Source organism: Cebus imitator, unplaced genomic scaffold (assembly GCF_001604975.1).
Source record: "Cebus imitator isolate Cc_AM_T3 unplaced genomic scaffold, Cebus_imitator-1.0 Scaffold45, whole genome shotgun sequence".
In the NCBI taxonomy this organism is placed as follows: Eukaryota; Metazoa; Chordata; class Mammalia; order Primates; family Cebidae; genus Cebus; species Cebus imitator.
Window position 1 is genome coordinate 11873137 of NW_016107360.1, and position 14174 is coordinate 11887310.

Sequence of the window (14174 nt, forward strand, 5' to 3'; positions counted from 1 at the left end):
TTTTAGTAGAGACAGGGCTTCACCATGTTGGCCAGGCTGGTCTTGAACTCCTAACCTCAAGTGATCCACCTGCCTCAGAGGATCACTTGAGTCTGGGAGGTTGAGGGTGCAGTGAGCCGTGATCACGCTATTGCATTCCAACCTGGGTGACAGAGAGAGACCCTGTCTCAAACAAACAAAATCACTTGTAACATCTGCTAATAGTATATATTCAAGACAACTTGAATTTATGCTTCCAGGTGGCCATTTTCCACCTTTTGGGCTCAAATAAACTCTATACCTAATCATAGTTTCTGAACTGTTATTTAAGGTCGACAGGCGATTTCACGTTGTACGAACATCAGAGAGCACTTACAGACTTTCATGGTATAGCCTATTGCTTCTAGGCTATAAACCTGTATGGCAATGTTACTGTACTGAATACTGTATGTAATTGTAACACAATGTAAGAATCTGTGTACTTATCTATACATACAAAAGGTACAGTAAAAATACTCTATTATAATCCTATGGGACCACCTTTATGTATACAGTCCATGACCAAAATGTCCTTATGAGGTGCATGACTATAGTTTTACTACTAGTTAAAGCTTGAAGAAAAGCCTCCAGGGTCATAATATTCTAAAACGCTTCTTCACCTGGAACTGCAGGTGGCCACCTTGCACCTTGAAGAGACAGAGGAACCTGATGGAGAAAAGCAGACCCAAGAGGCAAAAAGAAAAGAATCTAGCAATATCTGTATCACTAAATTCAGCTCTGCCAAAGGCCAAACCACTCCCCAACTCTTCAAATACATGAAACAATAAATTCTCAGTTTTTGCTTTCAAAAAAAGAAAAGCACTTCTTCAAAACAACATCTGATTTTCCTCCCTGCAAATCTCTCACTGAAAGTACAGTTGACTTTAGAAATCAACTAGCCAGCATTTCTGCAATCTTGGCAGTGGTTGGGGGATGGGCTTCTTTGTAGTATTAGTTGGTCTTGCCACCTAAGACATACCCAACGCCTTGTCACATCAAACTCAACTTGTTTTATTCTCCAACAGCATTAGGTAAAGTACTACACATATGGTAGGCACTCAAGCTATATCTTGACCTAGGATAAAAGTCTTTAGCAAAGACTGAAGCTCTACTTTTTGAGGAAATTGCTCCTTTGTCCTCATTCTCAATCTGCATAAATCCTACTTACTTTTGCTGTCTGCCTAAACGGTCTTTAGAGAGAATTCCCCTATCCACCCTCTTACCTAATGTAACATATATTTTATTAAAAACTAATGTGAGCTTTTACTTTTTCTTTAGACTTATCACAGTTTGGAATCACATATTTGTATGATTTGATAATTCATAGGTATAAAACCACACAAGAGAAGGGGCAAGCAAGACAAATGATCAGTGGCTTGACTGATCAAGGCACTTTATTTTCCAACAATCTAGTTTATAGATAGGTTAACAGGCAGCTACATTTCAGAATCATCAACAGAGATGTCACACACACACACACACACACACACACACACTCAAAAATGTCTTTCATGTTAATTTCACTAATTAGTGACTATGCATCAAGTAATTTAAAAAACCAAAACTTCAAAGTCAAAGACAAAGACACTGGCTCTTACTATTCATTCACTGTACAGTAGTAACCACTCCTCTGAGAGGTATACATTCCAAGACTCCCAGCGGATGCCTGAAACCACAGACAGTACCAAATCCTTTTTTTTTAGGCAAGGTCTCACTCCGTCACCCAGGCTGGAGTGTACAGCTCACTGCAGCCTCAACCTCCTGGGCAGAGGCAATCCTCCCACCTCAGCCGCCTAAGTAGTTGGGACTACAGGTACACACGACCATACCCAGCTGATTTTTTTTTTCTGAGACAAAGAGTCTCCCTCTGTTGACCACGCTGGAGTACAGTGGTATAATCTTGGTTCATTGCAACCTCTGCCTCCCAGGCTCAAGCGAGTCTCATGTCTCAGTCTCCCAAGTAGCTGAAACCACAGTCATCCGCCACCATGCCTGGCTAATTTTTGTATTTTTAGTAGAGACAGAGTTTTACCACGTTGGCCAGGCTGGTCTTGAACTCCTAGCCTCAAGTGATCCGCCTGCCTCGGCCTCCCAAAATGCTGGGATTACAGGCATGAGGCCCAGCACCCAGCCTGTTTTTCTTTATGTATACATTCCTATGATAAAGTTTAATTTCCAAATTAGTCACAGTAAGAAATCAACAACAATAATAAAATAGAACAATTATAACAGTCCTCGAGCATCACTACGCTTGCACTTTGTACCATTATGAAATAAAATAAGGGTTACTTGAAAATAAGCACTGTGATATCACAACAGCCTATCTGATCACTGAGGCAGCTAGTAAGTGACTAATGGGCAGGGAGTGTCTACAACATGGAGACACTGGACACAGGGATGATTCACATCCAGGTGGGACAGAACAGGACAGCACAAGATTTCATCATGCTACTCAGAATGGCATGCAATTTAAAACTTATAAATTCTTTATTTCTTGATTTTCTACTTAATAGTTTCAGACTACATTTGACCATAGGTAAGTGCAATTGTAGAAAGTGAAACTGCAGGTAATGACAACAACTGTATAACCTTAGGGATACTATTTAGCTTCTCTAAGCATTGGTTTCTTGATAACACTTCTGTTGCAAACATAAAATGAGATAATATATACAAAATATTTTGCAAAAGACCTGACACATAGTAGATGCTCACTAAATACTGTATTAGATTCTTTTTTTTTTTTTTTTGAACATAAACTCAAGATTTTATTGTCTTCATAAAAGATGACACTTAGAACTGGATCACTTGGCCCTTTCTCTTCTTATCTCCTCCCAATTCAAAATGCTTGCATCTTTTAATAGCCAGCATTCTCTTAGATCTGCAGTTGGGCTCAACGCACTCGAGCCTCAGCACAATCTTCTTTGTAGTTTTAGCCTTTTTCCGGAAAATCGGCTTAGTTTGCCCACCATAGCCACTCTGCTTCCTGTCATAACGCCGCTTTCCCTGGGCATACAGAGAATCCTTGCCCTTCTTGTACTGTGTCACTTTGTGGGTTGGTGCTTGCCACACTTCTTACAGAAAGTCCGGCGGGTTTTAGGAACGTTCACCATTTCTGCGTGAGCGCTACCAGCACGGAAAGAAAGAGGCTGTATTAGATTCTTTACTCTCTCTTTCAAAATATAAATATCTCCTTCATGCAAGGATAAATCTTATACTTAAGGTAGCCTTCAATCATACCTAGCTAAAATAAGCAACACTAAAGAAGTAAGAATCTTATTGGGAAACAAAGGCAAGCCTGGTAACTTCAGAGTATGAGGTAATTCAGGCAGAGCATCAGAAAGCTCTAGAATTCTGGGAAAAAGCAGATGAGAGATTCATAAAGCAATGATGCTCATTACAGTTGTTCCACAGACAAGCCAGAAGTGCTACAGGCATAGAGGGACCTGTGTCAGTAACAATTTAAAAGGTCACAAGCTTCTGCTTTGCCGGTCCAGGGTAACAGACTCCATTCAATTCCTACCCCACTCTTTGTTTAAATTCTGTATTTAACTGAAGATATTTCCTCTGTTTAAAGATCAAGTGCCCTTGTTATTCTTACTGACAGATAAACCACCATAAAATGACAATATCAAAAAAGTGTTAACCCAAAAAGTAATAACCATCTCCTCAAAATAACTACTAATTGGTTCATCTCAGACTGAATAACAACTTGAAATGCTCACCATCTCTGAAGATGGTAAAAGGCCACCTTTCCCAGATTACTAAATAACTGATCAAATCTCTCCAACAAGGCTAAGTCCCTATATTAATTAAGCCTGTAAGCCTGCTATACTGGGAGTATAGCATCAGTATTCAGAAATTAAATAGGCATAAGCAGCCACAACATTACCCTGAAAAGTTCCAAAGTCATACTTCCATTTTCACGAAATACTGCTGCAATTTCCATATGGCATAAAAACCATGGAAAGGAAAAAAGACTCAGACATCTAGTTCTGAAAACAGCCTTTCTGTAAGTTACTTTCTATTTTGTATCTAGTTACAGCATTTCTCAGAATTTACTTTCAAGTCTATTATCTAGAAGTTGACTGTGAAATTTTTTTCTCAGGAATTTTTCAGTATTCTCTGTTCTGGGATCACATTCTATCCTGTTACTACTCTACAACTGGACCAGGAAGAATTTCCCTCATATCTCAAAAAAAACCCTCTATATTCAGATATTGATACACGGCCTCCTGTAATTTGAGTTATTCATAAAGTTTAACAAATCCAAACAACTCAAGACTTAACCAGAAGATGCTATCATCCAGCATGATAAACTCTACTACCAAAATTCTTTAAACGTGAATGATAGCCTAAAAACAAAACACTAGAGATCCACTATAACTCAACTCTTCATTATAGGACGTAGTGTTTTTTTGGTTGTCTCCTGGTTTACAGCCAATAACTAATAATTATTCACAAAGTACTGCCATATGATGTTTACAAAGCATGTTCACATACATTCTCTTGAGCTTCACAATCTAATGGCATAGGTTGTCATGATTCACATTTTAAGGATGAGGAAATCAGCAGAGGTGATGTAACTTGCTCCCAATAAGACAAAATGTGAACTATCTGAGCTGGAACTCAAACTAGCCTTTATATCTCTAAGCCTACTCTTGTTTTAAAGACAATTATTCTTTTAATAACATAGGAGGTTATTTCCACCAAACTAACTACTTTAACAGCAGAATCAGTAAAGTTACTATCTCAGAAACTGATACAGAGCTAAAGCAAGGCCCTCTGACTAAACTTACGTTCCAAGCTATCTGCCAAAGAATAGATATCCCTGAATGTCTGATGAGAACTCTTCTTTACTGCACATCTGGATGTTAGATAAATGTTTACACACACACACACACACACACACACACACACACACATAATTAACAATGAATTAGGTTTACAACTCCATTGGGTATACTTCTTTCTAAGAAGCTGTCACTTATTTGAATGTATATTCATTTTCAATCCTCAAAATCTAAAACAAATCTAAAGAAAAGGTCTTACCTGTTCACCTGCATCTTGAAACTCTTTGCAGGCATCAGGGAACACATCATAAATAATAAGCGGATAGCCATGTTTCATGAGATTTTTTGCCATTGGATTCCCCATGTTGCCCAGTCCAATGAATCCAACTGGAGTCTTAGAAGCCACTGACCTAGAACACACTGATTTCAAAACATTATTTTCAACAGAGGCAAATAACATTTTTAATGAAAACATTCATTTAATATTAGTAAGTCAATTGTTACTCAGATTTTTTTTAATAAAAGAAACTTTTAGGAACCAGGCACAGTGGTGTACACCGATAATCCCAGCTACTTGGGAGGCTGAAGCAGGAGGACTGCTCAAGCCCAGGAATTTAAGAATAGCCCATGCAACACACTGAGCTCTTATCTCAAAAATAAATAAAATAATAATACATTTATTTTTTTTAAAAAACCCACTAACTTTTAAAAGGCTAATTTTAAACTAATGGACCTAACCACATTTAAAGGTATCAACAATGTGCAGGCAGACTAACTTCTAATTATTTAGTTTTCTGTGGCACATTCACAAAATTTTAAGATTTTCCTTGTTTTGTACCTGTATGACATGTACTTACCATTTCTAACTATAAATTCAATAATGTTATCATTTATAAAACACCTAATATGTAATTCACCTACAATGTTAAGTATTCTATATTATCACCCTTAATAATGTATATAAAAGACAGAAAGTATTCAATAAGACCTATGTCATGGACCAGCTCCAAGAATGGAAAAGCTTTTTATCTTCCCAATCCCAAAGTTATGGAAACCACCTCCTCCAAAGGTACCCAAAAAAAAAAAAAAAAAAAGTCTCAAAAAGATGTTAAACCCAGGAAAACGAAAATCACCAGTTTATAGAGGTGGTCTGGGGCAGAAAGGGGACATACTTCCACAGACTTTAAAGGGCAAGTGTAACAGTATCAGGACCTTGGTCTAACAACTCTGAACTTTCAGAAAAAAGAGACTTCCTTATTTTTATTATGTATTTATTTATTTATTTATTTTAAGATGGGGTCTCACTCTGTCACCCAGGCTAGAGGACAGTGATGCAATCTTGGCTCACTGCAACCTCTGTCTATTGTGTTCAAGCAATTCTCGTGCCTTATCCTCCGGAGTAGATGAGATCACAGACACGCACCCACCACCCCCAGCTAATTTTTGTACTTTTAGTAGAGATGGGGTTTCACCATGTTGACCAGGCTGCCATTAAAAAAAAAAAAAAAGCCTCAAAAACTGGGCTTTATTTATTCTTTTCTTTTTTATGTAAGACTTTTTAAAATTACACTGTGGGCATATGAATCAAAGTAATGCGTTACAGAGTTGGGAGGCTTTACATTACCATGGAAATAACAAGAGATGCAATTTTTCACTTTCTAGATTGAGAACTCTACTCAACAAATATTCACTGTATGAAGTACTATGACAGAGCTCAGAGATAGACACAAGCAATGTATGGTCCCTGTCCTTTAAAAGCTCAGAGTCTAGCGAGGGAAAAAAGAGAAATAACTCTCCTTACCCTTTCATTTCCCAGTATTATTTTTTTTCTTTCAAGAACTCCAGCTTTAAAATTGTGTAGTGCAACAACTAATCACAGTCAACCTTTTAAGTTTCACGTTCTCTCAACTGAACTTAATCTGCTCTTCTCTGAACTTAATCTGAATGGAATGAGATTTGTTAAAAGCAAATTATTTGAAGCCCTAATACTTAAGAACTAGAGGTCTTCTTGGGTTAGAAGCATATTTAATTCCTTTAACTTAATGACCAACTCTAACACTTCCATTAAATGTGGGTGTTATTTCTGTGCAACATCATTTTACACGTGCTAAGTTTAATACACTGGTATAATAGAAATTACTTGTCTTTCTGGCCCACACAGGGTTCAATGACAGAAAAATGACACCTTATTGAAATTTTATTTTGGTATTAAACAGAATAAGTACACTTAATCAGAGAACTCTAATTAATGCTCAAAAACAAACTAGCAATAATAACCAGAAAGAAAATGTAGCATTACTGTGCCTGACTACTCTGTTAAGGCTGAAAAGATATAATTTGGCAATCTAAAAACACTAGAAACTAGGAAGATTATAATTTAAAGACAGTTAATTTAACAGGCAATTCACTCTAGGTCAAACACTTCATAAATAGGGTAAGGCAGAACCACAATTCATTCACAAATTCAGTATTAAGCAACATGTACCAAATGAGATACCATGGAAGGTAAGAGATACAGTCCTTGCCTTCAACAAGCTTAAAAGCCAAGAAGAAATAACCATGTACATAAACACTAACATAAGACAGTTAAGGATAAAGTATTACAAAACCATGCTGATGAAAAATGAGAATTCATGGTGTGGGAACTTGAGGAAGGTAGCATCTGATGTGGATATTACACAATGGGTAGGATTTCAAATGGATAGGAGGGTAAGGAGGAGGGGAACTCCATATAGAAAAAGGAACATGAATATACACAAGGAACTAGGAGAGCCATGAAGAAATGAATGACAGTAAGAATTAATCCTTACTGCAATTTTACTACATGCCAGATACTGTACTAAGCACTTTATAAACAGTACTGTTACCATATGCTATATATGATGCCCATCTTGTAGCTGAGAACCCTGATGCTTAGTGAGCTGAAGTAAAATACCCAATACTGTACTAAGTTGTAATGCCAAGATTCAAACCTAGACATTCTAATTCTAGAGTCTCCACTTGTAAACAGTGTATGATACTGCTCCCTATTCTTCCTAAAGGAGGCACAAAGAAACAAAACAGCAAGAGATTAAGATTAAAAAAANAAAAAAAAAAGAAAAAAAAAACAATGCAACCACAATGTGGAAGGATGGAAGGATGCTCAACAACTTGTATTTTGTAGGCAAGAGGTAGTTATTGAAGGACTGGCCAAGAGAAATGACAGAAGAGACTTACACTTTAGGAATAGAAATGAGGCAGCAGTGTACAATAAATGAACTTGAAGAAGAAAAAGCCTGGAGGCAAAAGAACAATAAAAAAGTGACAGTAATCTTCTACATGCCTTAGTTTGGGCTGCTATAACAAATATACCATAATGGCTTAAACAACACACTCAAACACTTATTTCTCGTAGTTCCGGAGGCCAAGAAGTCCAAGATGAAGGTGGCAGCCTCCTGAAGGCCATTTCCTCACTGTATCCTCACACGGCAGAGAGCAGAAAGATAAGCAGCTCTCATGTCTCTCTGTATAACGGCACTAATCCTATTCACAGGGCTTTACCTGCATGATCTAATTGCTTCCCAAAGGACCTACCTCCTAATATCATTATATTGAGGGTTAGGAATTTAGGATAGGCACAGTGGCTCACACCTGTAATTCCAGGACTTCGGGAGGTCAGAAGTTTGAGACCAGCCTGGCCAACATGGTGAAACGCAGTCTATACTAAAAATACAAAAATTAGCCAGGCATGGTGACAGGCACTTGAAAACCCAGCTACTCAGGAGGGTGAGGCAGAAGGATCATTTGAACCTGGGAGGTGAAAGCTGCAGTGAGCCAAGATCGCACCACTGCACTCCAGCCTGGGTGACAGAGCAAGACTCCATCTCAAAAAACTAAAGAAAAAAAAAAAGGAATTCAACATATAAACTTTGTGAGGACATAAAATTTCAGTCCATAACAAAGAGTTAACAAAGTGTGGTAGCCACAGGAAAAGATAGGTATAAAAAATATTTCAAAGACAGAAGTAAAAGAATATAACAATGTATTGCATTATGGGCTAAAATAAGAGTGAGGTCCAAAATGATAGCAAGAGAATAGTGTTATCAATACCTAAGTGAAGAAATCAAAGAGAGCTAGCTCACTTTTGAACAGTATAACTATGAGCTGTCAATGAGCTGAAAGATGTCCAACAGACTATTTGAAATATCATGACCAACGTTTCAGGGATAGGGTGAGAAAAAAAGGGAGATACCTGGTAGCCATCTGTCTCAAAGTAAGAGGTGAAATGTGTAAAAGTTAATAAAATCACCAGATGAGTATAAAGAGGCTGAAGCCCAAAAGTTGAACCTCTCAGAAGCCCAAGGGAATGTGTATACTTAAGTCAAAAAGTCAAAACCAACCCTAAGCTGACACAGATGTTAGAATTAGGAAACAAGGACATTAAAAATTGTAACCGTAGTCCATATATTCCAAAGGTAGAATTATGGAAGATATTTTTAACAATCCAAATTAAATTTCTTCAGATGAAATCTATTAATAAAATGTGTGAGATGAAAATTACACCAGAAGATTAACAAAAGAACAGATACCACAAAGAAAAGATTAGTAACCTTGAAGATATAGCAAAAGAAACGATCCAAAACACAGAGAAAAAAATAATTTAAAAAATGAAGAGAGCATCAATAAGCTGTGCGACAGTTTCAACCACGCAAACACATATGTAACTACAGTGCTCAAATGAGAGAAATGGGGCAGAAAATATATGTGAAGAACTAATGCCCAAAAATGTTCCGAATGTGATGAAAACTACAAACCCCATGCATCCAAGGAACTGGATGAACCCCAGTATAAGAAACGTGAAGAAAACTATACCAAGACACATCACAATCAAATGCACAAGAACAGCCAGAGGAAAAAGAACACACTATGTAGAAAGGGAAAAAGATAAGGACAAAGGCAGATTTCTCATCAGAAACAATGCAAATGAGAAGACGGTGGTGTAACTTTTTTTTTAATACTGAAAAAAAAAATTGTCAGCTAGAAATCTATACCTAGGAAAAATATGCTAATATTTGTATATTCCAGAGGTATGGAAAAATCTCAGGGATATGGTGATGGATATGTTCACTATCTTTTTTTTTTTTTTTTTTTTCTGACAGGGTCTCACTCTGTTGCCCAGACTAAAGTGCAGTGGTGTGATCATAGCTCAATGCAGCCTCAACTTTCCAAGCTCAGATGATTCTTCCACTTTAGCCTCCCATGTAAGCTGGGACTACAGGTACATGCCACCACGTCCAGCTAATTTTTGTATTTTTTTGTAGAGATGGGGTTTCACCATGTTGACCACAATGGTCACAAACTCCTGAGCTCAAGCAATCAGCTGGCCTCAGCCTCCTAAAGTTCTGGGAGTGTAGGCGTGAGCCACCGCACCCAGCCACACTATCTTGACTGTGATGAGGGCTTCATTGGCTTATATACATCAAAACTTACCAAATTGTACACTTTATGTACAATTTATCATGTCACTGTATTGCTAATAAAGCTGTTTTTAAACTCAATATTGTGTTACAGAAACGAACAAATGACAGCTCTCAATTAAAAAATACTAAAGTGATAGATCTAATGTAAAGTATGAAGTCTGAACGGATCCTAACTTGAAAAAAAAAAAAAAAGCTAAGACATTCTTAAGAAAATAATGAAATTTTGAATATAAATTGTACATTAGATGATACCCTGGAATCACTGCTAACTGTCTTAGGTAGGATAATGGTAGTTTGGTTACATAGGATAATGTCTTCATTCTTAGATTCAAGATGAAGCATTAGGGTTAACGGGTCATGTCAGCAATTTACTTACATATGATTCAAGTGGGATAAGTATATATATGGAAGGAAAAAAGTCAATGTGGCAAAATTAACAACTGCTGTTTCTAAGGAAAGTATATGGATGTCAGTTATATTATTTTGCTTCATATTTTTTATAATAAAACAGGGGGATAAAGTTTAGCGTCTCTAAGATAGGGAAGAAATATCACAAGCAGATAAAATACAAATAACTAAGAAAAATAATTCCAACACATGACAAAAATAGGGCTACTTTCCTTTATATGTAAGATAACTTTAAAATGTAGAAGAATATGAATATGTGATTTTTTTAAAGTAGGCAAAAATCACAATAACAGAAAATATAAAAATAAAAACCCAAAAAATCATCTAAAAATAAACCAAAATAGTAATAATTAGAAAAAAGCAAAAAAAAAAAAAAAAAAAAAAAAAAAAAAAAAAAAAATGATGTGATACCATTTTTTACCTGTTGGATAAGTTTTATTTGTTTCTTTGATAAAAACTGTTCCTGGTAAGAAGCAACTGATGAAAACTTATGCTCTCATATACTGTCAAATTGTATATTAGGTCAACCTTTTGGACAGTAATTTGGCAAAAAAAATTTACATTTGAACTTTTATTTAAAATTTAAATTTAAAACATGCATATTCTTTGACCCAGCAATTCCATTTCTAGGAATATATCCTACACATAAGGGGCCAGCCAACTTTTTCTTAAAGAGTCAGGCAGTAAATTATTTTCAGCTTTGTGAGCCATAAGGCTTCTGTAACAACTATTCCACTCATCTACTCTAGTTTGAAAGCAGCCACAGACAACACATAAACAAATGGATATAGCTGTGTTCCAATATAATTTTATTTACAAAAAAGGTTCCCAACTATGGGCCACAGCAATCCCTACCATGTATTACATTCTGAACAACACAAAGATTTTTATAGTACTGTTTGTGACAGTCAAAAACTGTAACTATATATTAATAAGGCACTTTGTTTATAACTAATTATATATATTAATAAGGCACTTAATTTATAACTAAATATACCTTGTAGGGCACTTGATAATTCATAGCAAATCAACACAATGAAATGTGCAAATGTTTAAAAAAAGATATATCTAAAATTATAGGAAAAAATCTCCAGGATAAGTCATTAAGTGGAAAAAAAAAAACAAAAACACACACACACACAAAATGCTGAACATTATAGGATACAGTATTAAAAGGAGAAAAAATGATACATTTTTCTGATTTTCTGTATAGATACATAAACACTAGTTACATCTAAAGAGTTGGACTATTGGGTTTGAGTCGAAGAAAATATTCTTACTTTTTATTTTATAACCGTTCCCATTTTTTAAAATGAGCATGTAACTTTTGTAACTACTTTTATAATAAAATGAAATAAATGAAGTGGCACACAGTGAAATTTAACATACGTTATGTGAATCAATAACCAGCTAGGTGAGTTTCATCAAATGGGGATAAAAGCCAGTTCGGATAAAATTACAAAGTAATGATGCTGATAAAGTGGATTGTGCAAAGGTGAACAGTGTTGCAGCAATCATTACACATTGCAGGTTGACTCTCCAATATTCTTTTCCCTAGACCTAAGGTCAAGTTCAAACTGCCTAAACTAATACACGGTAATAGCATCCTTCTGCCAAATGACTGGTTCAGGACCTGCCAGCCCTAAGCTGAAGTTCTGGAAATGCTGTGGCAAATCTGAAAATGTAATGGGGAATGAACAAGAAATTAATGAAAGCCTTGTATCTCATCAGCAAACTTCTGTGACTCTCAGTATCACTAAGCTAAGCGACAGCTGGGGAAAGGCACAAACAGACCACAACAATGGATTTATCCAGAAATACAGCAAGAGACTGAGAAAAATAGTATTAGGCATCAGCAAAATTCCTAATTATAAATAACTTTGAGATTGGGTACAGACAAACCTAGAGAGAGACCTAAAGAAATGAGGAAAGAAGAAAGCATGTGTATGTACTTAAAAGAAAAGGGAGGGAGTCAAAGGACCAGGTGTAATGATGAGCATTAAGTACAATATGTTTGTTAGAACAAGAATCACCGAGGCGCTTAAATCAATCAGAAAACTAGATCTGCTGGTGAAATCTCGGCAAGAGAATCATTCCCACTAATAAGATCCCAGAAAAGCTGGAGTGCTGATGATGTTAGTTACTGAAGCTGAAGAAGTCAAGAACAATGAGGCCATGTTGGATGGGCCAACATCAAAGTGAAAGAAGACAAAGTTTTCAAAGAAGGGCTCAGCTGTCTTTATTTCATCTTTGCCTGCAGCAAAGTTAAAGAAAGGACGATATAATTAGATGACCAGATGTCAAAAGAGGTTATTTATTGATGGTGATAAGGTTTAAAATTTTCTCTGAGTTTAGAAGGACTCAGTTCCTACCCAGATAAGGCCACTTCTTACAGGTACAACATTGAAGTAACAAGTTACTTCTCTAGACATTGTTTTATAAACAAAAGTACCTACTTCAGAAGGTTATTATAAAGATTACTTGAGATAATGCATGTAAAGTATTAAAGAGTGCCTGGCACATGATAGATAGTAAGTATTACTTTTACCAAAAGTGGTCAAGAAGTAGCACTCAGTTCAAGTCCTATGCCAACTGCCCCTTTTTGCCTAGTGGGTTAGAACTAAGAGCCAAAGAGATAGAAAGGTGGAGATGCCCTGTATCTGGAGAAAGAAAGCTTTTAGTTAAAGTGAAACACCAGAAAAAGTGCTTGGCAAATATAAAAGAATTCACACCCAAAGAGGCAGAAATCCATGAGTATAATGGAATAATTATTGCCTAAAAACTTTCAAACCTAAATAAAGCATTTCTCTTAAATAACTTCTGACGGTAATGTGGGAAAAAGGGTTAAAACATAAATAAAACCAAGCAGGGAGAAAATCAATCAACAAAATACAAAGGTGATACTAGTTGACTGGTTAAGAAACTAGCATTAGTGTCCATTACCGAGGACCAATGGGAAAAGAACTAGCTAGAAACTTGGCAAAGCTTGTTTCTGAATTTACACATGCAAATTAACCGATTTTGACCTTTTTCCAATGTAACATGGGGAGTTATCCATGTTAACTTGATAACCTCAAGTGCTACCAAAAATCAAGTTTCATTAAGTGCCAAAATGCAAAAATTGCTAACAAGTTAATTATTTTACATTTCTGAAGCTTCTTTTCTATTCACAGTAATGCATTTTCATTGCAGAAAACTAGAATGTATGAAAAAGTATAGTTATGAGAAACATTAATCTCATTACACAAAAATAAAAACAGCATTTTGCATGAACTTTCAGTCTTTTGACTGCATTTTTCATTATAAGGTTATATTTTCTATACAATGTATGTCCATTTTATCACATAATAGTACATCATAAGCACTCTACCTGCTTTAATATTAAGAGTTACTAAACTGCCGGGCGCAGTGGCTCACGCCTATAATCCCAGCACTTTGGGAGGCCGAGGCGGGTGGATCACGAGGTCAAGAGATCGAGACCATCCTGGTCAACATGGTG

The 14174-nt window shown here is 36.2% G+C and overlaps 1 protein-coding gene and 1 pseudogene across 2 annotated transcripts in view; both read right to left on the reverse strand.

Moving 5' to 3' along the window:
* HIBADH (3-hydroxyisobutyrate dehydrogenase) overlaps positions 1-14174 on the reverse strand; it is a 138702-nt gene that overhangs the window by 120206 nt on the left and 4322 nt on the right. The window contains exon 2 of the mRNA XM_017526866.2: positions 5068-5228. Coding sequence (XP_017382355.1) covers positions 5068-5228 — 161 coding nt within the window. The remainder of the gene's footprint in view (positions 1-5067; positions 5229-14174) is intronic.
* Positions 2750-3154, reverse strand: LOC108303087 (annotated as a pseudogene). Its single transcript, XR_001824680.2, has one exon. The product of XR_001824680.2 is annotated as a 60S ribosomal protein L36a-like (transcript).